This window comes from Pezoporus wallicus, unplaced genomic scaffold (assembly GCF_028554395.1).
Source record: "Pezoporus wallicus isolate ANWC-B61680 ecotype Strahan unplaced genomic scaffold, APGP_CSIRO_Pwel_v1 contig_7892, whole genome shotgun sequence".
Taxonomy (NCBI): domain Eukaryota; kingdom Metazoa; phylum Chordata; class Aves; order Psittaciformes; family Psittacidae; genus Pezoporus; species Pezoporus wallicus.
In genome coordinates, this window is record NW_026641897.1 from 819,415 (window position 1) to 842,078 (window position 22,664).

The 22,664-nt window shown below is 40.0% G+C and overlaps 1 protein-coding gene across 7 annotated transcripts in view; it reads right to left on the reverse strand.

Annotated features, from left to right (window-relative positions):
- The window catches only part of GBF1 (golgi brefeldin A resistant guanine nucleotide exchange factor 1), a 106,393-nt gene that overhangs the window by 34,146 nt on the left and 49,583 nt on the right, over positions 1-22,664 (reverse strand). For all 7 annotated transcript variants that reach the window (XM_057425677.1, XM_057425674.1, XM_057425680.1 and 4 more), the window contains exons 4-8: positions 10,422-10,553; positions 5,364-5,482; positions 4,648-4,756; positions 4,235-4,295; positions 2,465-2,519 (exon numbers count right to left, since the gene is read on the reverse strand). In XM_057425677.1, the coding sequence (XP_057281660.1) occupies positions 2,465-2,519; positions 4,235-4,295; positions 4,648-4,756; positions 5,364-5,482; positions 10,422-10,553 (476 nt within the window). The remainder of the gene's footprint in view (positions 1-2,464; positions 2,520-4,234; positions 4,296-4,647; positions 4,757-5,363; positions 5,483-10,421; positions 10,554-22,664) is intronic.

The window sequence follows — 22,664 nt, forward strand, 5'->3', positions numbered from 1 at the left end:
ACAACCTTGCTTAAATCTACAAGTCTCCAGCCACTGCTTTCCCTAACTATCCTGACCACAGACACAGGACAAAAGAATGGCAAACACTTCTCTAAATGTTCTGTTCAGCTCCTTTTGGACCATATAGAATTAATGATAGACAAGAACTATATCTACATTAAGTTTGTGAATCAGCATGGAAAACTGAGAAGGGTTCCATCTAAGCTAGTTTCTCAGGGTTTCTATGACTGGTCCAAAACCAACAATCTGCATACCTACAGTATTTCTTTGGAAGTATTTTCTAGAGCAACTAGCAGGGATTAACACATTTTATAATGCGGTTTGGCCCCACTCATCCTCCATTAGCAAATACTGTACTGGGAGCCATGTTTAATTTCAGCAAAAACATGGTCAAGACGTTGAAAAGGTACAGCAGCCTCCTTCCAAAAACCTTTATAGAGAGCACTGAATTTTGTGGCCCTGTACCAAGTAACAAAGCTCAGACAGAGTCAAGAGACTCCTCAGATATGCTGCTACACCTACAAACAAGCCAGAACACACAACACTTGAGCCTTCAGAGAGCAACCTGAATTTTTAATATTTCTTTTCTTCAGTTTTTCAGTGTCACAGAGGAGTCAAATCTTGCCCACGCCCTTTTACTCCCTACTTCAGAGGATGCTGTGGTGGTGTCTTAGGTGGCACTCACCAAGACATTGAATGCTGCAGTAAAAGAAGGGTCTCTCCCTCACAAGCCTGCCCCAGCTGCAGCCACAACACTGCAAAGCAGCCGCTACATGCATTGTCCCCCAAAGCCATGCTATGTCAAATGAGTGGAGGGAGATCTGCTGCATATAACATAACTATCTCTTGGTGGTGTTTACAAGAGAAGAAAGAGGAGAGTAAGGTAACAAGGGAGAAGGGAGAGAGAGACCTTCAGGTTCTTAAAGAGCAATACCCTCTCTAATTGGTTCAGGGCTTTGGGCTGTTCCCCACTACTTAGCTCCAGTTTGTTGAGGAGACATGAAGACATCTGTGAAAGATAGGCAAATGTATGGTTTCAACAAAGCAAAATAAACCCAAAGAGAAAAGAAAACAAAACCTGGCAGAGTGCAAGGCTGCAGGGCAGACTCCTGGCATGCACAACAAAGAGGCAATACAAGGTAACTGCACAGACCAGACACAGGACACAGCATCACTTAACCGAGCTGGGAGCAGCCATCACTTGATAAGGGTAGCCTTTCCAAGTTCAAATTCACCTTCACTTTACACCTTCTGTACACAGACCACAACAAATTCTGATACCTGCAGTACATCAGACTGATCTCTTCTAGCTTTCCTTAGGTCAACCTACCATCATCACAAATCTTGCCACTTTTCTCCCACAGCAAGGGAAACAAGCAGTCATTAGGTTACTACACAAGCAGTAAAGCCCCAAGCTAGTTTCAGATTCCTACAAGTAAGCATTCAGTCCTCAAAACAATGCTATACTGGCTCTGAAATGTTCATTTACCCAATATTGCCACTTAACTCATTAAAAATAAAAACAGAGTGGAAATTATAACATATATAAGAAGTACATTCAGCACAAGTTCAACAGTGGTTATTTCTCCTCTAGCACTTTTCTTTCCATCATGTTGCTCTCAGCACCAAAAACCTGTATCTCACTGACATTCTTTATATGGAGTATAAGAAACATACATATAGAAGTATATATGGAGCTCCTCAAGTGGACCTCCCTCCACCTAAGAAACTGTTACATTAACCATCATGTAAGGTGACATTTATGATATTTTCCCTACTCAATCCAGCTGCTGAAAAACTCACTGTAGAGAGGGAAATGGTGGTGTTGAAACACTGAACTTCCACCCTCAGAAAATTGTGCATTTAGGGAAAGGGAGAAAAAGAACAGAATACTTTTATTTGGCTCCTAATAGTGACAGCATTGCTCATGTAAGCTAAGGCTTTTGCTACATTCTGTAGCTACCCCTTCTGGAAGCCACAAAAGCTTTTTCTGCAATAGCCCGACTTCATAATGCTTTCATGTTGTTTCACCAGCCTCAAAAATGTTCATTTCTGCATAGGGAAAACTGGATAAATATATCCCAAGAGCTCAGCATTAAACCTGCAGTGAATGAAGAAAGATGAGAAGGAAGTTGCAGAGAGAGCAGAAGGCAGCAAAAAATCAGACGACATCACCATCAGGTCCCGTAACTTTCTGGGGTTTTCTAGCCCACAGCAGCTGATGGCTGTTCCCAGAATCCAGACTGGCTCACTTAGGCAGCAGTATCATTAATAAGATTCACTACTGGACAATGTGGGCTTAATCCCACAGAATTAATGAAGCTATGTCCATTTATGCAGTTAAACGTGCTCTTTCAGTATACTAGGGACTTGCAGGAATGAAGGAACACAAGTGTGAAAACAAACAATACAGAGATGAATGCAAGCCTGAGACAAGAGAAGCCAACACGATGCTTAATCTTACCTTCTTCATGTTCGTTCCCATGTAGCTTTTAGGCTCTTCTTTAAACTGAGGCAACCTGAAAGACAAAGAACAAGTTAAAATACATAAGTTTTCTTGCATTAACAAGGGAAAAAAAATAGACTGCTCTTTCTAGTCATGCTGTTGATACTAGAAGACCAAAATTAGGTTTTATCCACAAAAAGAGATGCTCTTAGCTTCTTTTCCTGCCAAAATCTGCTGATGGCAAAAAAAAAAAAAAAAAAGTGAGGTGCTTTGCATGATTTACTGGCAACAGGCGTTCTGCTACATTGATTTTCAGATTCTCATTGTTAATGGTGATACAAGTAGTTTCTTTTCCTTCAGTGTTTGTTTTCAGCAGTGGACTAATTAGGCTGGTTCAAAACAGGTCTCCTTATGCTGCTAAAAACAGCTGCTGAGCCAGTGTTATCCACACCAGGACTCTTGGACGTACATGTTATTACTAGTCATGGCAACCCTCTTCTTTAACTTTGTAGAAACCCCAGTAGCTACCCCTCTATTTTGCATCATATAAACACAATTATGGTGCACAGTGGATCTAACTTTAAGCAGAATGCTTTGAGCTAAGCAGTCACTGTCTCAGAGTTAAAGGAGGTAGACTGCTCTCACCTGGGCTACCAGGTGAGACAAATGTGTAAAGCTCTACAACTCTACACACCCTGCTCTCCCTTCTGTTCCTTTACTACAATTCTATCTTTGCTTGCTGAAGGGACAAATGCACAGCTATGGCTGTTTCTTATTGTGGAAAGCAAGATGGCCAAATCACCCCTGCAGTTGCTGTCATTGATTTGCTTCTCTAAGGCCAGTGTCCACAGGCACAGACGGCAGTGATGTCTCCAAGCCTTATCAAGAAGGACAGAGGAAAGGATATACAATAAGTAATGAATATGCACTAAATAGAATTCACATATTCATTTGGAGAAAAAGCAATGCAGTCTCTCTTCTCTGAAGAGATTGATTCTGACTGCCCCACATTTGTCCAGTCCACTGCATGACACAGGGTGCACAGAGGAAAACAAACAAAACAAGTGCGATCCCAACTGGAACTGAGCATGACGATGGGGAAAAAAATAATAATGAGCTGTGTTTTACAAGCTGCCAGTTTTACTTCAATCCTTCCCTACTGAAAGTATTTATATATCTGTACATTCCATTTTCACAATACCCAGAGAAAGTCTATCATTACTTCACTATTGGGAGAAACAGTTTTGAAGTTAAATAACTTACTTGAGCTTAAAAGGAGTAATCTTAATTAATTACCTGAAGGGCGCTGAAAAAGACAGAACATTTGTCCATGACACATGATCTCAAGAATTTAAAATTCTCTTTGATATGTGAGGCCAAAGCTCTCAGCTTGAAATCAACATGTGGCTATTCAACATCATTTCTATTCTCTCTCCTGAAGAGAGCCATGTTTTTTTGAGCATTTCTTTTTTCCTTTTTCTTTTTTTTTTTGAGTGAAGTTTGCATTCTCTGTCCTCAAACTGGTTCCCTATCCTAAAGCTCTTCATTACTTAGCTGTCCATCTCTTCGCAAAGGACACCTTAAAACAGGCAACCTTCCCTACCTCTGTCTCCCTGCAGTCTAACAGGATCAGCACAAGAGAAAAGTGCCAAATCCTTCATCCCCTTCCACCTCTAAATAATGACCATTTTGGATGATTTTTCTGAGGCCCCTTAAGTGGAAGTCTGGAATCTTTCTGTCCTTAGAGGGCCATCTCGGCAATGCTGAAGCAAACACAAGCAGGTTTACCTTGTGAAGAGCAGCTGCACCATGTCGACCAGAGTGTGCTCTGCAGATTTTCTCAATAACTCTGCGAAGACAAAAACAAATAACACAGGTGTCATTACTCAGTGTGATATTATCAAGAGGCTTCTCCAAGCAGACTCCCCTCCGAGCCTTGTTTACAGAGATTACGGCAAATTTATTAAAACCAGCTCCAACACCGCACTACTGCAAATGGGCCGATCATCACAAGGTGGCGCCACAAAGCTGGGGAAAAAGCAGCCCGAAGTTGTACCGTGAACAAATTTTCCAGCAAGTTGTAGAAAGACACAGTAACACGAAGCTCAGCAGCTTTCCATGGCTGCACGCTCTACAACAGAACTAGTTCATGCTGAGGAAACCCGACCATTTCTTAACTGCAGAAGTATGAACAAACCTACCACTGAGTCTCATTTCAAAGCATATGCGGAAACAGGACTGCATGATCTCACACACAGATTCATTGGTGAGGTGGGCTCCCACTGGAGTGAGTAACAATGTCCTCAAAACCTGCAATAAACAGCACACAGATGTCCCATACTTGCATGCATTTCCAAGAGGAGGTTAGCTACCTCAAGACAGACTGCCATGAGCAGACAACCTAAGGGCTTTATAGAAGTTATTTCAAACTGAATGCTCTGCTCAAGAAACAAATTAGGAGACAAGAATGATCTCTCAACCCACTTCTAAAAGAGGTCTGATAATGCTGCCTGCTACCTAATACTTAAATTCAGTAACTAGCTATCTGCTCAAAAGTACAGAGTCCGAAGAGGTGTATAGTTCATAGGTTTGTCTCTACAAAACATCTTTCTCAAGAATAAGTTGGAGATCCATGTTTGATTTACCCTCACTAACACAGACCATGCACAAGGTAGGATTATCAATGCTACCACATTATCAAGCTCCTTAATTTAAAAATCACTTTATTTAAGCTTTTAATTATTTTCATTTGGAAAAGCTTTTACCACAGGTATATGAGCTCTCTGTTTAAAAATAAAGTCTGTCACTAAGCTCCACAGAGTCAAAACATTTCTCTCTCCTCTTCATCTCCATGTAACAGGATATGTTCCACAACAGGCAGCAACCATTATAGTAATTACCAGTTCTCTCCACTTACCTGTAGGATTTTCATCAACACAACCTCATCGCTCGCATGATCTGTGCCCACAAATCGGGCATGAGTGACAGCATCTGCCATGTTCTCCATCCCCTCTGCTGTGCCCTCATGGCTGGGATCTGAGCAACAGAATAAAAATACATGACAGGAAAAGGCCACATACAGTCTATCACCTCTGCGGGGAGACATCTACACAGAGATACTTTATTGACATCTGCTTCCTTAATTTGTGTGACAAGAGCAAAATTCACCTCTCAGTAGCACAAAGTTTTTAAAACTTGAGTTTTCAGAAAGACTTTATCAAGAGTCTATTTACATTTGCAAAATGATGTAACTTAACAAGAAAATAATTCAAATTCAGTTACCACCAACTCTGTATTTTTTTAGATGTTAATTTTTAAGACTGTGCCCTGTTCCACACAACACAGCGCAATCAGCTGTTAAATGCATTCTGTTCCTTCTTGGGAATGAAGAGAAAAACACCTCTTAAACATAGGGAACCTCAAATTTACTCCCATGAGGAGAAAATGCCAAACAGGTTCCACTAGATTGAGTGGAAAAAATTGTCTCTTGTTCTACGGTCCTCCTAAGCAATAGGAGTTGGGGAAGGAACGGACTAGTAGCTTTCCCCAGAGAAAACAGCAGACACACACAATCACAGTTTAGATATCGGAGTTGCAGGCCTCTTGCTTCAATCATTCAGCAAGGCTCCTTCTCCCCATTTCAGTCTTTTGTAGCTACAAACAATGGTGCAGTTGAGAGAATGTTTAGGACTAGATTGTTGCTAGTAACCATATCTTGTGCCACATTACAGTGGCTTCAGAAAAGCTGTCTCCGGCTTTGATTTCATTCTCACTTAAACAATATAGCACTGGGCAAGAATTTTGTTACCTTCCTACCTAAACAGTCATTAGGAATGAAAGGAAACAACCTAAACACCAGTTAATACCTTATTAATTAACAACAGGGCCTCTTAAACTCCAGTGAGAATGAAGCTGACAGAGGAACCAAGCAAGACCTTGTATACTTTGCAGAGGAGCTTTGCAGATTCCCTCTTTCACTTCAGTTGTGTTCACACTTAGGAGGGTCTAAGACCCAAGCAATTAAAGAAAGCTGTCTTTATTGTGGTCCAAAGTGAGCAGCCACCACCATGCTGGGGGAATTCTGAGGGGCTGCAGGATAGGAAACTTCTCACAGTTGCACAAAAGTGAAGTGGCATCACTGTACTTCAGAATAGAAACAGCACTTTGCCCTTGCTATCTCTTATACATTCCTATTAAGAGCAGAGCTTGCCTAATTTTGGTATGGCTCTCTCTCACACACACTGAAAAAACTCAGCTTTAGGTCAGTTCCACTGGTTTGCTAGTCAAACCCCTCAAAGAGCTATCAAGAAGTCTGTTCTAAGACCATTGGTCATGCTTGCTGCTACTGAAGCAGCAGCACTTAATGGAATACCAAACTCTTCTCTAATGCTTACCAGTATCAAAGGCCCGACTGTCAAGGGCAGCTCTCTTTGTACCTTTGACAATGGTTTATAATCCAGTTAGAAACTACCACTCTCCTACCAGAGGCAATACATTCAGCCATATGTTGGTGCACTCTTACTCACAAATGGAAATTACAGGTTAAACCACTAATGGTGATAGAGGATCATTCTAAATTGCCTCTATTAAACGAGGCAAAGACCAGCCGTGTTACAATGCCAGCACCTAGGTTAACGTTACTGTTCACCAAATTCAACAACTACAGTGGAAAGCACCTAAGGGCAACAAAAGGAAAAAGCCACTTGCTGCTGAAAAGGTACAGCACTGCCAGCTCTTCCAGTAGATATGAGTTGCTCTAGGCTTAGAGATACATTTAGTCATAGTTATGGATAAACAGTCTGTGTGAAAGGGAAATGCAAGCAAGTTGTGTGTATGCTTCTTTAACAGATCTATGACTACAGCTTTGCTGTTCTAGCCCTTACCTTCAATACTAATAAACACACCTCTCTCCCAACACATAACACGCCTGACTACTTCAGTTCTGGTTCCCTGGAACAGCTCTGCAAATTCAGGTCAATTTATAAACCTCCTGAGTTCAATTAAAAGCACAGATACTCCTACTTTGCAGAAAAAGATAAAGAAAAGATCAACCCGCTTCTTTGTTCCCCTGTGAGAAAACAGTACGGAAAGACATGTCAATGCCTGCTCAAGAATCACTAACAAAAATAAGTTTGTGTGAAGGAAAACATTAGTTTGAAAATTGCTACCTACAACACAAAGATCTGGAGACTTCATCTAGGTGCACACACTTCATACGGGGTGTACTCTCACAACAGGTGACCAACGAACAAGCAGAAAGCAGAAAATCCATGCTCTCAACCACCAGGGAAATCCATGAAAGCCTGCTCCACACCTTTAGTGGAGCTAAAATAAATCACCAAGGAGACAGAGAAACTACAGGGGAGAACATGCCTTAAACTCTCCAAACAGCATGTCCTCTTGCTGGCAGCAGAGCAACAGCTACTCATTTATGGATATGCAGTTTTCAGGAACACCAGCGAAAATTAAATGTAGAAATGGAGCCAGAAGCTGCTATGGACACACTGTTACAGTAAAAAAAGCACATACCTTTTCATTTCAGCCACTAGTCTTCCTATAGCTAAGGTTTGAGCTCATCAAAAAGGCTGACAGCTAGCTAGCTAGCTCCTGCAAAGCTGCTGAGTAAGGACATAATTAATCTGAGAGATAAAAATCAGTAGGAGTTTACTGATTATACAGTTTACTCTATAAATTACTTTGTAATTTATCAACTATAACACTTGGAAGAGTAGTAATTATTTCAAGGCAGAGGATAATTTCTGTAAGGCTATTCCTACTAAAACATATGCACGGTGATATCAAGCATATTTATAAAAATGAGCTGTGATTGCACACTGCTGCTGGTGAACTGCACCCAATAATCTCAGAACAGACCTCTACAATTCAGACTAATTAAGATTAGAAATCTCAAAGGCTATTAAAGAACTATTTTTTTTGAATTGGTTTTAAAATAAAGCCCTCCCCAATACTAGCCTGAAAAGCTGAGAGATAACCACCTGCCGACATGTGACAGAATAACAGTGAGATAACACAAGGATTACCAATGAACACTTCAGAAACAGGAAAAGAAAGCTGTTTTAAAGAAACAAAATTATCGGAGGAGTTTGGTCCTTTCATTGCCAGCATGAAGTTTTTCGACCCAGTGTGTACAGCAAAAGCCCTCCACTCACAGGACACAGCTAATGATGCTGTTGAAAAAGAGTGCTGGTTTCACCTGGCAGCCCCAATGCACCACAAATATCAGCTACACTGAAATTTGCCTGCTGTGGTTATGCTGGAGTCCATCCTTCCTTGCTCCATACAGTTTGAAACAGATTTATATCTTAAGGACAGTTTTAAGCTTTTCCTATCTTTGGGCAAGCTTAATCTTATATTACAAAGAGAAATATACAACCCAAAAACTTTAACAACACAAGCCTAGCCAGATGTTCAGTCAGCACCATTAATCCCAGCCTCAGTGTATCTAGAACAGCACAAAGAACATGACTGCTGTGAATGTCACCTGAAGCAGCAACAGAGGTCTTAGATTACAGGTTCTGCTCCACAACATAATCCAGGCAGAGGGTCTTTTCTACTGTCTACCATCAACACATGATTAGCAACAGTTACAGGGATGCACCCTTGGTGGAGTAACCTGATTAATACTCTAAATAACAATTAACTAGAGAAAGACTATGCATTCTTAACCACATTTTTACTGTTTCTGCCTCAAATCAAGTATTTGTAGTCGGCTGCCTGTGCAGACATTTGCCTGGACATGTGATACCAGCCTGATGTTCTGATCCCACTCAGACCATAAAAGCCCAAAAGAGTCCATCCCCCTGTTCTATGTTGAAACTAACATATTTTGCATCCTTGCTTACTCCTTTATAGGGACATGTTTCACAAGCATATTAAGATTTCTTTTTTGTCCTATGAAGTGACATCAATCCTGCATAATTTTAGTTATTTTTTGCCAATTAATTACACCAAATACCGACCACAAACTGATGTCTTGATACACTAAATTTCCATCAAACTTATAATTATTTTTTTTTCCCTTCCTGTCCTGCAAGTCCCCATTTTTGCTCATTTTAACTTTGGGTCTTCTTTCAAAAGTGGTCTGCATCTACATCAAGCACTTTCTAACCTCCCTCACGCTAATGCCAAAGAATAAAATATTTAAAACAACAGTGCCAAAACCTCAATAGTGTTCCCTTACAGTGTAAAGGAGGAAAAGAACTGAGAAATTTGAACTTGGGGAAAGACGGGTAAAATCATTTTCTCCAAGTGAAGCTATGTATAAACAAACATAGGCGACAAGTTTTGTAATTCTTACACGTATAATCAGAAAGTACTAACAGAATTTACACAGAAAAATCAAGCACCACTAACAGCAGCATTGAAGGCAGACAGAAAGCCAGCTAATGAGTTACTATAAGCCAGCTGAGCCATGGGAACTGACCACATGCACACTGTTAGTCTTTCACAAATATAAAGGAGAACACACACATTTCAAAGTCTGGGAGTGGCAAAACTGTCTCTGCCATAACTGTGACAAGTGAAGAGTACTGGCACACCACTGGACAGACAGACTGGGCAGAAAACCATCCTCACCCTGGAGCAGAAATATTAGTCCACAAACGAAAATAAATTCCACTGTAATCCAAACTGGTACTCTCCCCTCCCTGGCCCTTTTGCTCAGACTGCATTAAACAGCAGCTGCCAATTACCACAGTCCAGCAACGGCCATAAGCACATGCAGCAGTCAGGGAATGCTAGAAGCTTTAGCTCTACTTCTAGCCATCGTTGTAGTGCTATGAATGATCAGCAGTTATGATGCTAAGAAACTGCAGATGTCTATTTCCTCAGCATTAGTGACAATTTTCTTATTTCCCCAATCTCCTGATTAAGACTGCAAGCATGTATTCTGACCAAAGACACATCTCAAGGAGATGCATTTAGTGGAATTTTGGTTAAGTCCCACATAACGTACCTATTAGTGCATATGAGAGGAACTTATTCACAGAGGTGAGGGCCAATCCAGTTATGGGGCCTGTAGTGTCTTCAGAACGGATTACTTCCAGGAAAGGCCGAAGAAAGACGTTGGGTTCAATTTCAGATAGCTCTGTTAAAATAATTTAAAGGAGGCATTAGACTTTGTTCATTAGGATTCATTTTCTCTTTAAGAATCTACAGCAAGCTTAATCTCAGAGGAAAGAGGCCTGCAATAGCTTAGTTTCAGAAGTCTGCTGGGAAGATAAGGGTTGCTTTTAAATACACACACACACACATATGTATATATTTTTAAAGGCAGTGGTTTGTTAAGTTCACTTTCTTGTGATCTTCAGAACATCCTTCTGGAGCCTTCTAAAACAGATCCTATTGTATGAACAGCCTGTAAACAACACAGAGCCACTGCTGCCTAAATTCATGTTTTAACTAAATGGCAGATATTGTTGCATTTTCCTAGTGCTCCTTGCACTTAGAACTTGCGTGATTCCATGAACTATGTAGACCCTGCCCCACCTTTCACCACTTCCGTAACATCCTACTATGCACATGCATGGTACAAATGTACAACCAGGTTAATTGGATCTCTTGCAGTGTTATGCCCCAATACAAATTGCGTTTCTGCAACACTATCAGTTTGCTTGGCAAAGACAGGAGAAACCCCACAAGGTAAATTTAAAAACCCTCCTGTCTTGTTCTCAGAATACCTGTGTAAGTCTCTCGACCAGAGAAGCAAAAAAAAGGCATTCTACTTGCTGTTTTGGACAGCAAGTATTCTCTCTAAAGCTGCAGTACAAGAAGGCAGATGCACTGAGCTGTTGAACTGGAGAAAGAACAACTAACAAGCATCCTAAACTTTTCCAGATGATCAATGGAAGCTTTGGGAATAAAAATAAGAAATACAGAAAAAAATAGGAAAAAATATGAATGGAAAAAAACAGAACTAGGGAAAGTGACAAAAAAAGCAACCCCACCCCAAAAACCCAAACCAAAACCCCCTAACAATCAAAAAATCCAACATAAGAAACCAAGCTCAGAGGAATCCTGAGACAGACTTAGGAGAAAAAGCATTTAAAGGCAGCTGAAGGCAACCGCAATATAGCCATTACACAGGCAAAGAAGAGTACATTAAAAGCAACTTGGATAATCCTAAAACTAAAAAAAATTAAGTACAAACACCTGGTTCAACTTCCTAAAACCTACACTTTGTTCCTAATAAAAGTTAACAAGTCTAATAGCTAATAGTGTCACAGGAACACTGGCATTTATATTCCTGGTGATCCAATATTGCATATGAAATTCTCTGAGGCAGGGAAGAAAAAAATCCTGTAATTCCTGTATCCTTAGACAAACTGCTGATTTCTCACCTACCAATATAACTCAATTATTTTTCTTAAGGAAAAAAACACATCTAAACCCCCCTGATTCTAAGATAAGTGAAATTCCATTTTATCATAGTTCCTATTGAAAAGCCTCAAGTATCAAAGTAAAAAGCCTATAAGAAAGCATATAACATAACTGTGACAAATTATGGTGAAGAAGCAAAGGAGGAAGAACAATGCAGGGTGTTGTTTGTTTTTTTTTATAGTTAAGACCATGGAGAGCAACGAAGCACAACAGTTTTGCTGTTAATTAAAGCAAAACTGCTTTAAAGAAAGAGAAACTTTGGGAATCATTACACAGTCTCTTTCCAGTCAGCTACCAGTTCAAATCAGTCCAACACAACTAACTTATGAGAGATTAAAAGGAAGGTGATGATTCAATCTTTTTGGCTTAAGAACAAGTCCCCCAATTTGCAAGATAATATCCTGGTGTGACATTACAATTGTGTCACATCTTAATAGCTCATAGAAATGCAGAGGACCATAAAACATGCTTTCAATGATGTTTATTTAAGTGTGCTTTATAGAACACTTCTCTGGTCACAAGCACTTGGACAACATTAAATATAGTAAGACTACTGGGGATCAACACTCAAAACTCTTTTTCCCACTACTGATCCTTTCCATAGAATGAATTACAATCCTGTCAGTTCCTCCAGCTTCCTTCTATCCAGTGAGCCCCAAGATGGAAAAGCTGCACCTTGATTAGTGGAAAAAAATGGGACTCCTATAGATGTTTATCATCTCATTCCTCCCATGCAGCTCTGAAGACAAACTTCCTAGCAGAGGATAACTAGGTTGCACCACTTCCTATTTTCAGGACAACAAATAGACAGTTTCTTTTACAAGAGCGGGGAGGAGTTTCACTTTTTCTCTTTCAATTAAAGTTGTGAATATTGATGTGGTTAAAGACTGGATTCCCCTGCAGTCTAACTGAAATTCCCAATTTACACGAAGATCACAAAGTGGTTTGTCTTAATTAGGATTTAATTAGACACATACTATTGATTACACAGCAACTCTGGCCAACTTCTCTGATATTCAAAGACTGTAGCTTTTATGGTAACACAGCATTCTACACTAAGCTCTCTGAAACTGACTGTGTAAGCTGTAAAACTCTTTCAGAATGGATAGCTGGTATGGTGCTACTGAAAACTAAAAACATACTAATCAGAGAGTACTTTTAGTGCAAGACTTGGCCACTAAAAGATTACTGTCTGAGGGATCTTAATTTCAATGGAACACCAGTCACACTGCCCAAGTTTAATCTAGACCACAGAACAGCAGGAACTGAATAATGCTCTTTTCACAATACCTGGGTAAGGCAGGACCATAGTCTTTAATGGGAATTGCTCTGCTTAGCCAGTTAACACTTCATGAAAGTGACACTATGTAAAACCTTGATCTTTTCGGCACCTAACTGTAAAGCAATTCTATGCTCTCCTGAAAGTAAGAACCTCAGAAAGGCCAATAAAATAAATTATAATTTTAACAGTTCCTTTGCCAAAGCAAAGGCTGCATAAATACTGAATGTCTGGAAGTAGATACTTGAACTTTTACAAAAGCTTTCAAAAAAAAAAGAAAAAAAGAAAAAAGAAAAAGTTCTGATTTTTCAACTCTGGTTCTGCCTCTGCCAGATTTATATTCAGGCATTACACATGAGGAAACCACAAACAGTGACAGACTTGAGAATTGCTGAGAGCTGTTTCTCCAAGCATATTTCTTAGCAAGAGAACCTTCTCAGTGTTTGAACTAGAAAACACGGCATGGTTCTCTGCTTAGACAACTACTTTCAACTCAGCGGGAAAACCCCAAAACCAAAAAACCCACCCCAAACCCCGTCAGCCCCACAATCATGACCTCAGCCTAGGGTATTACAAGAGAAAGAACTGAACAAGTGTCTACAAGGAAACCAAAATTTCATTAGGGATTCCTACAGCAGCCTTCTTTTTCAATATACTCAAAGTTAGGGAAAAATTGCATTAAAACATGATATAATCTTACATGAAGAGCTAGGGCTGCTTTGGGGATCAGCTGGAAAGAACTTTCCATTCTTTTCACACAGGTACCTTCACTGAAATTTCAGGGGAGACCAGCACTAGCACTACACCCAAAGAAGCTCAGCTAGCCCAAACTAGTGCATGAGATTGAGAAGAAAAGGAAGAATATCTTAAGTAGTGTATCAGAAAGCCACCTCTTCAGGTTGGCAATTTTAATATGAGGATGGAATTCCTTGGAGACAGCACTTTCCTTCATTCATCTTACAGTTTATTTGCGCTTAGACACACACATCTATAAAGAGAGATAATTCATGTTTAAGCACCTAACTCCCATTTCAGCAATCCCATCCATCTGTTCTAGCACTTCAGCAAACAAGCTGCATCAGACCTCTGGCATCCCCCTTCTCCTGAAGTACAGGAGCAGGTCCCCCTCAGAACAGTTTTCTTATTGGTAGCACACTGTTGGCACATTCCTGATCTAAAATGCTCATGTAAGCTGCTTTCTCTGGCAGTTCAACTCTTTACTCCTGAATGACTCTTATCAGGATCGGCTATGCGTTCCGAATCAGAGTAAATGAACAAGAAAAAATTGTTTATGACATGTTATTTCAACATCATTTGTCCCCAGGACAGGCAACTGCAACCCAAACCACATGACCTGGACTCCTCTTATGCAGCAGCTGTTGGCCTTGGACACCCAAGCCTTCAGAAAGGCTGTCTCAATCGTGTCCCACGCACCTCTCCAATGCAGACGAGCTCAGACAAGAACAATGCTTCAAGCATGTGCTATTACGTTCCTTGCTTACGTACTGACCTCTACAATGAACAGGCAATCTCTTTGCTTCTTAAGATGGGAAAAAGATAAAGCTATATCAGAGTAGAAATCTTCAGGATTCCTGCCTAGGAGATAAGTGAGTTTATGCCAAAGAAAACTGAGGCACCACCAATTGCTTCGTTTAACTAAACTTTGGTTTAGTAATAAAATTAATTTTATAAAATTTATTACTAAACCAATTTAGTAATTTTATTACTAAACCAAACTAAATCAAAGGGTTCACCCTCAAAAACACTTTCTGCAGAGACTGCTTTTCTGGCCTACATAATTTCATATGTGCTTTATTCTCAGTTCACTCACCCAAACCCAAAACATTTTGTCTTTTTACCCAAGGGTGAGAATTCTCTCCATCTCTTTCAGTAAGTCAGAGAGAAGAAAAGTTACAAGGAAAAGTACAAGAAGAAAAGTTGCAAGGAAAAATTGTACTTGCCTTTTAAAACCATGTAAAAGTATTGAGTAACCATACTCTTCAGACTTTCAAAAAGATTTCTTGAAGTCTTAACTGCTGGAATAAGCACTGGCTTAAACTCACTCAGATTAAAATGCAGGATCACGGGGAAAGGAGAAATAACTTTGAGTTAGTCCTACACTGGTTATTTTAGAGATTAACAAATCTAACAAATAGAACTACAGTAACTTGTTTCTCTAACGTATTTGCAGAGCTTGAATTTGCTTTCCATAGTGTCAGTTAGGCAACAGCCACAGCACAGTATATGCATACTGGTTCTACGTCCCCTGACAAAACTACAATTTCAGCAGCTCTACAGCTGATGAGCAGAGAGGGCGCATGTTTCATCACTCTGAAAACAAATTCTCCAGATTGACTGGAACACATCCCACCCTGCACCTGCAATGAAAGACATGCCACGAGTTCTTTTAGTTAGGAAGTTTAGTCCAATATTTAACTCCACTTCATTACTGACCAATTAATGTAGAGTAACAAGTGTAAAAAAAAAATAAGCTACATGATTCACATTCATTTGTTCCTGAATGTATGTTCCCCTCCAAACAGTCCTGGTTTTAGGATCCTCTGCCACCTCTTCCCCCAAGGGGCTTTTGTTGTTGTTTTGGTCTTGTTTTCCTTGCAAGTTCTAGACCAATCCTTACAATATGGTGCAATGTGCAGTATATTTCAAGAGATTTTAATACCTGAAATGAAAGATTACTACTTATACAGTCTGACCTAGCAGCTACTGTGATCAGAGAAATCTCTAGTCCTTCTTTCTGAAAATAATGATGTCCACTACAACTGATATATAACAGGTCACCAAAAAGAGTAGCCAGCTAACACTCTGCAAGTTCTCCAAAATATCATTGTCTTACCCCAGGCAGTTCTTAATAGATGAAGAGAACTGAATTCTGACAGCTAGGAGAGAAGCTGAGGAGCCAGGAGTCTACATTCTAGTTTACAGAACGCATAAATACTGCAAGCTATTTTAAAAGGCTGCTGGGATTACAGCAGCATACAAGCTCACCGTGGGGATGTGTGGAAGCAAGGTTTTTGTATCTCTGAAATCAATACTTTAAGTGTTACCAAAAGCTTTACGTATAATAAAAGTAAACAAAGGCCAAAAATTAAGGATTATTCAAGCCAATGAAGGAGAAGTGAGAATTAACTGCATCCTTTTCAGTATGCCTGTAAAATATACCCTTCAAAGCTAATTCCCTGTGAATTGAAATAGTCATCAGGGGCCCAGGCCCACCATATCAAGAGGGAAACAGTGCCATTCACAGACGCACATGAATGCAAGGCTAGAATTACAAATGCAGTTTGACAGGGAGAACCCAGAGCTGTCAAGCCTGTTCAGTTTGCCTAATTTCACTACAATGGCACAAATGCTTTCATTTGTCACACTCCAGCTTCATGTGTTTATCTCCCTTTCATTAAGCATGACTTTAACAAATGATTGTTCCATACTGCCATGATCTCAAGCGCCCCTCAGAACTGAGATTTTTATTTTGGGGAAGCGTGACAGAATGCATATTGAGCATTTGACTCCTGATATCCTCTGTGCAGGGCACCATACTGAAATATACTCCTACAGGAATTATTTACACCTACCAGCAAAGCAGGAGCACTGACAGTCCCACCAGTGTTAGCAATTAGTTATCAGGGGCTTCATCTGATGCCATGCTTCAAATTCAGCTGTTCTGACTGCCCATTAAAAAACTCTGAGTATTTTTTCATATACAGGTACTTGCTAGAGTATTTGCAGCCAAATTTACACTGAAAACTCCAGCTGTCTCTCCAGTGTTATTCTCCAAGCACTCTTCACCCAGACATAGTATTCTGTTCCAGAGGGAGTAATATTATAAGATACTCATTTCATTCATAAGGAAAATGAATGTCATCAACAGGAAGCATGGAGCTACACAAAGTGCATGACTACTCACTTCTTGAATTTTTAAAACACCGGTCATACAGATTACCAATGCAAGTTGTTGGGATAGTACCTTATTTCATAAGTGAAAGTTGTTTAATTCTGCCCTTGTTTCTTAGCACTAAGCAGACAGCAGACATGGAAATAACTGCACCTTGACAAACTTTTCTGAGCTATGCTTGACACGTATTAGTCAGAAGTTATATTCAAAAGGCTTTGCTTCAAAAGAACAGCAGCTCTGAAACTGAACCAAGAGATAATTTGGTATAGCAAAGTTGAAGGTCACCAGGAGAAGACTTTGCTACAGATCCTGGGGTATTTCCTCCCACCCTGTGACCTGAATACCTCTGAAAGCACACAAATCAATTACATAGTAAAAGCCTACTGTTTCCAAATTGGTCTCCTACAAGTGTATTGATTACCAGTGTGAACAACAATACCCATATACCTTTAAGTGTAATTTCGATACTAATCCAGCCTTGTTTTCTAGAAACCCTTCCTCCTACATTATACCAGAGCAACATCTGATTATGCCAGCGCATGCCAGAGAAAGATTAGATCAAGACCCATGAATTGTAAAGCCACAGATGCAAATTCAGAATTACTTAAATAAATTTTGATCTCCATTACAGAGAAGGTGATTGCTCCCAGGGAAAGGAGATGGGAGAATACAGCTGATGTGAACCTCTAATAGGTTCTGGAATATATAACTATTTTTGTGGCTTTTCAGACAGATGCAAGTTCTAAACTCTTAGTGACAATTGCAATGGCACCTAATCCTACTCCAGAAAACTGAACTCCACAGTAGGTCTACAAAAAGTGATTTGAGATCTTATCCCTTTCTGAAGGTTTGGCGTATTTCCCCCCCCCCCAGGGGTGGAAGTTACTTAACACGAAGCTTTGAACAACTTCCAGGGAAGAGAAATCAACTTTCCCATACACCTATAAGGAAGAAGTCCTTCAGTAAGCTAAATTGCTTAACCCTCCCCGCAAATCATTATTCCATAACAGTGGGGTGACTGAAATGGAGGTGAGTGTCACCTTTTGCCTCCTTTTAAAACCAGCTGAAATGGTTTTGAAAGATTTCTTACAGAAAATCAGCACGCACATGACAACAGCTGGTTCTTGTGATGAACCTGCATCAGCTCTGAACTTCAGAACCCACAGGCACTCCTCTGATCCAGTGACTTTCAACTCTAAATGAAATTGCTAAACCAAACTAAACCAAAGCAAAAAGCAGTCATCCCTTGACAAATTCATCTGCCCTTGACCAAACGCTGATAGTTATTGATCTTGCGGCTGTTGTGAATTAGGGCCAGGTTTCCCAACGTTCCCTCCTAATACGAGAGAGAGAGAGCATGGCTACTCTAACAAGGCCGACTAGGCTAAATGAAACCTATGGGGAATTGCATTGCACACTGCAAAGTCCAGAGGATGGACTGATCTGTCCATCTTACTGACAGCACAAGGTTGATGTGTGTCAAGTTTAAGCACTCTTTTTCCTCTCTAAAAGAAATTGGCACATGTCGAAGGAACAGCAATTAGATTGTGACACTCTACAGAACTCTATTCAGTCACTGGACTTGCTTCACTATGATATTTTACACGTCTTGCACGGTACCAGGCCCAAACTAAGTAGACAATTTAAAAGCCCAGGAGAAATTAAAACTTCTTCCCTGGTATTTTAAAGCACAGTAATTCTCCACAGCTTTGTGTGTCTACCACACTACGAATAGCTCTCTCACTGCAAATTCAACATGTTGTGAAAAGGAAAGCTTCACTACTTCTAAGGGGCTGGAGAAAAAGATTACAGTTTTATCATCAATTAGCTGTCTGGATGTTACCCCATTCTGTTTACCCCTTCCTCAAGGGAAGCCCATGAGTGCCAAGGGGAAAAATTAAAAGGGAACTGAAGAACAAGAAATCCCAAACAAGGCAAGGTATTTCTTGTGCTGCCGGAGAATCTAAAAAGCATCAGTGAGACAGACAAAATCCAAAGAATGAAATGAAGAAAAGCCTGATGGCTGAAGAGGAAAGAGAATCTTTAAATGACAAAATCTCTCAAGGGTTTAATGTACCTCGCTGTTATGATTTACACAAATTCTTCTATCCAACTCGAACTAATCTAGGAGACATTGTGCTTTGCCACGTCATCACCAGGAAGTAAAATTCCCATGTGCTAATGGCAAAACACAATTGCCCAGAGCTCAAGAACAAACACACTAAGTTACCACAGATGCAAAATGGAAGCCTTAGGGAGAGCAGGGTGTGAAACATTGTGGGAATCTTAGTTTCAAACCTACCAGAGGGAAAAGAGAAGCAAAAGGGAGAAGAGATTGACCTGCCGGCAGCCAAACTGTTGCCTTAAGACATTGCAACAGTAAAAGCACTAAGCAACATCTCCCCTCCCCTGCCAGCAATGTATGAAGAAATCAGTAATCTTTATACACATACAAGCAGAAATTCAGACTGCCTCCATTAAAAGGCAGCTCAATTCCTAGAATGATGAAAACAAATGAATGTTAAGGTTCTTGAGAATGGACTGGGGAAAGAAATCCATTTCTGCATACTGCTATGTGCCAGAATGACCTGTGGATAAAAGGCGCTGATAGCACATGATGGGAAGCAGATTTAATACTCACAGTTTTTGCAGCTGAAGAGATCTATGAATGCAATTCTACTTCACTGACAACTGACAACCAAACAGGATGTATCTTAAAATGGGCATCATGGAAACAATATCATGTAAGTCCCTAATTCCACTAAATAAACTTTTTCCATGTCCTGGAATCATGCATCAGCTGTAAAACAATGAAATGACTGTGAAGAATCAAAATGACCTAAAAAATCTACCTGGAGAAATGAACAGATCCCAAATGTTCATAAAAAATTAGCTGCCCTTATTGCAGCCCAGGCAGAAGAACATACAAGCAATTATCCCCTCTACCAGCTGGGAGCCTAAGCATTATACTGAACATGATGACAGTAATTCAGCCTCCATTAACAAACCCCACTAATTACTAGGGTCAAAGTACCACCACAAAAGGAAAGCGCAAAGTTTATTAACAGGTGAGAAGTGGGAAAGTATTTGTTGATTTCTATTCTGCCTGCCCTTCCAGACCCAGGGCCTATATACTTACTTAACTTAGGTAGGGATCATGCGTCTTCAGAAAGTAACAGTACGGGTAGTTTAGAAGGATTCCTCTTCTAAGCAGCAAGACTTTGGTGACATTTCGCAACTACCTGTTCCCTGGCTAGAGATAATCTTTGTTGGTGAGGTTATGGAATTGTCATTTTTAAACCAAAGCTAGGGTTGTTTTGGTCAAGGAAACTTGCCAAGAATACTTTTTTCTTACAGCCTGGAAAATTAAATACTACTGATTTTGTCCCACTTGCACTGTCTGAAGAAGCTTATGTGACAAAAATGGAAAAATTTTAGGATTTTCATATTACACACTGTGCTTTACCCAGTTCTATAAACTTACCTGTGATTTTGATGTGATTTCCATCAGTGCTGCAAATCCTACTGATGTTAGTATTGCAGAACACACAAGTACAGGTAGCCTGCGAATGCAACTATTTCCACAAGACAGCATGATACTCTGAAGCAGCAGACTGAGTCTAAGCTCCCTCTGCAACATGTTCGGCCAATGATCAGCTGCAATCTGGGACAAAGTTTTTCTGCTCACATCCTTACCATTCCCAGTTTAGACAAAGTTTTTCAGGGCAGAAAGAGGCCATGTGTATACTGACAGCTCACTTCTCTCCTGAGAAGACAGCAAACACCAAATAAAGACTCAGGTATAATATAGCCTGACATTAGCAACCCATAGCCCTGCTCTCTGTTGCATCAGCTTCTCTGAAGCAGTCATTTAACAGATGATACTCATATTTCTTATACAATCTGCTGCTCAGTGTAACTCCTTGGTACACTGGCCACGAGCACTGTACCTTAGAAAAAAAAAAAAAAAAAAAGAAAAAATACTGCTGACACTCTCAAAGAAAGTACCAAATACGTCTATTATAGTCTACTGCTAATATTTTTGATCAGTTAGATGCCTATGATCAAAGAATCACTAGAGTGCTTCAGAAGCTCAACTGAACAATCCTGTCCTAACTTTATAAAGGCCATTACTGATTATATAGTGTCCAGCAAGAGCAATCTAAAAATGACAGCATGGCACAAAACTTCAACTCACACAGATAAACAGAGCTGTTTGTTCAAGCCAGCCCCTGGTTCACACACTTCTGTGGGCTCCTTCAATCCCTCTCTCCTTCCCTGAGGGTATAACGCCAGGCTTTCCAACTGAAATATAGAACACACACTGAACAGGTCACTGGACACAACTCTGTTTTAACCTCTAACCCCTAGCATTTTTGCTACCATAACCTCTGGGATTGAGACACTATACTTTGACAGCGTTTGTTCCCAAGACCTGGAAAAAAACTTCATCTTTGCTTCCGTTCCTCATACGAAAAGGGGGCCTTTTTGCCTTTTTAAGTGCTTCCCATTAGATTACCCGGAAATAATATCAAAAAAGCAGCTTACAGTAATAGCAATTCAATAAGGGCTTCCTGCCCTATCATCCCACATTTTCCCAAAACCTAAAGTTAATTAAGACTCTTGGTGAATGATATTATTTTTCAAGTTCATACTTGGGGAAATATGATAAGCATTATGTAACAGAAGATCAAGATAAACTTTATAATCCATCACAAACAAAAACAGTAGTTCAGTTTGTGAAGTATCAGGGAAATGAACAGGGACATACTGGATTCACATGTAGAAACAACTTAGCAGTGCTTGGCCACTCATTTTTGAGGTGTTAAAGAACTTTATTTAAAAATAAAGGCAACTTACATTTCAGAGGAGCTAATGGATATGAGGAAGAAAACGTACATCATTTTCTAAAAATCAGCAGTTAAACAGCTAATAAATTCTCACAGCCTTGTCAGAATGAAACCACTTCACACAGAGCAGCATTTTGTTCAGGTTTGAGGCCAGTGCTTAAAACCAGAAAGTGACTCTAGGTAACAGAAGGACTTCGAGGGCCCTTCCAAAAACTTGGGATGAAATCCCAAAGCTCTGGGAGAGCAAGGCAAGCACCTGTTTTCCCTAACAGTTGATTTTTTTATGCTGCATACTTTACACAGAAGCTGCATTATTCTGGAGAAGCTGCATTCCAGCCAAAAGTGCACAGTTAATGTTTTTTGCAGCCCCCAGCCTCCAGTGATGGATGACCATTTTATAATGGAATACTTTATGCTCAATCAACTTACAAATAACGGATGTTTTATCACACTGAATTAAAAGAATTTTTTTAATGAAAAAAAAAGTAACAGACAAGAGGATCAGTGATGAGCAGAAGCAATAGTTATTCCTGTTAAGCATGGTTAAAAGAAATTCAAGTGATGTTTCACTTTAACTCTTTCAGTGTGTTCCAGTAACAAGTGGAAATGACGTGCAAGCTAGGGCTTGCTCTGAAAACTACCTACATGCAAGTCCTGATCCAGACTATTGTGACATGAGATGAGAGTATAGGGCTCCTTCAAAAGGATTTTGGTCTGTAATGTCTCAATTAGGTTTCCAAAACAGCTAAGACTAATAACTAAGCACTGTCTAAAGAT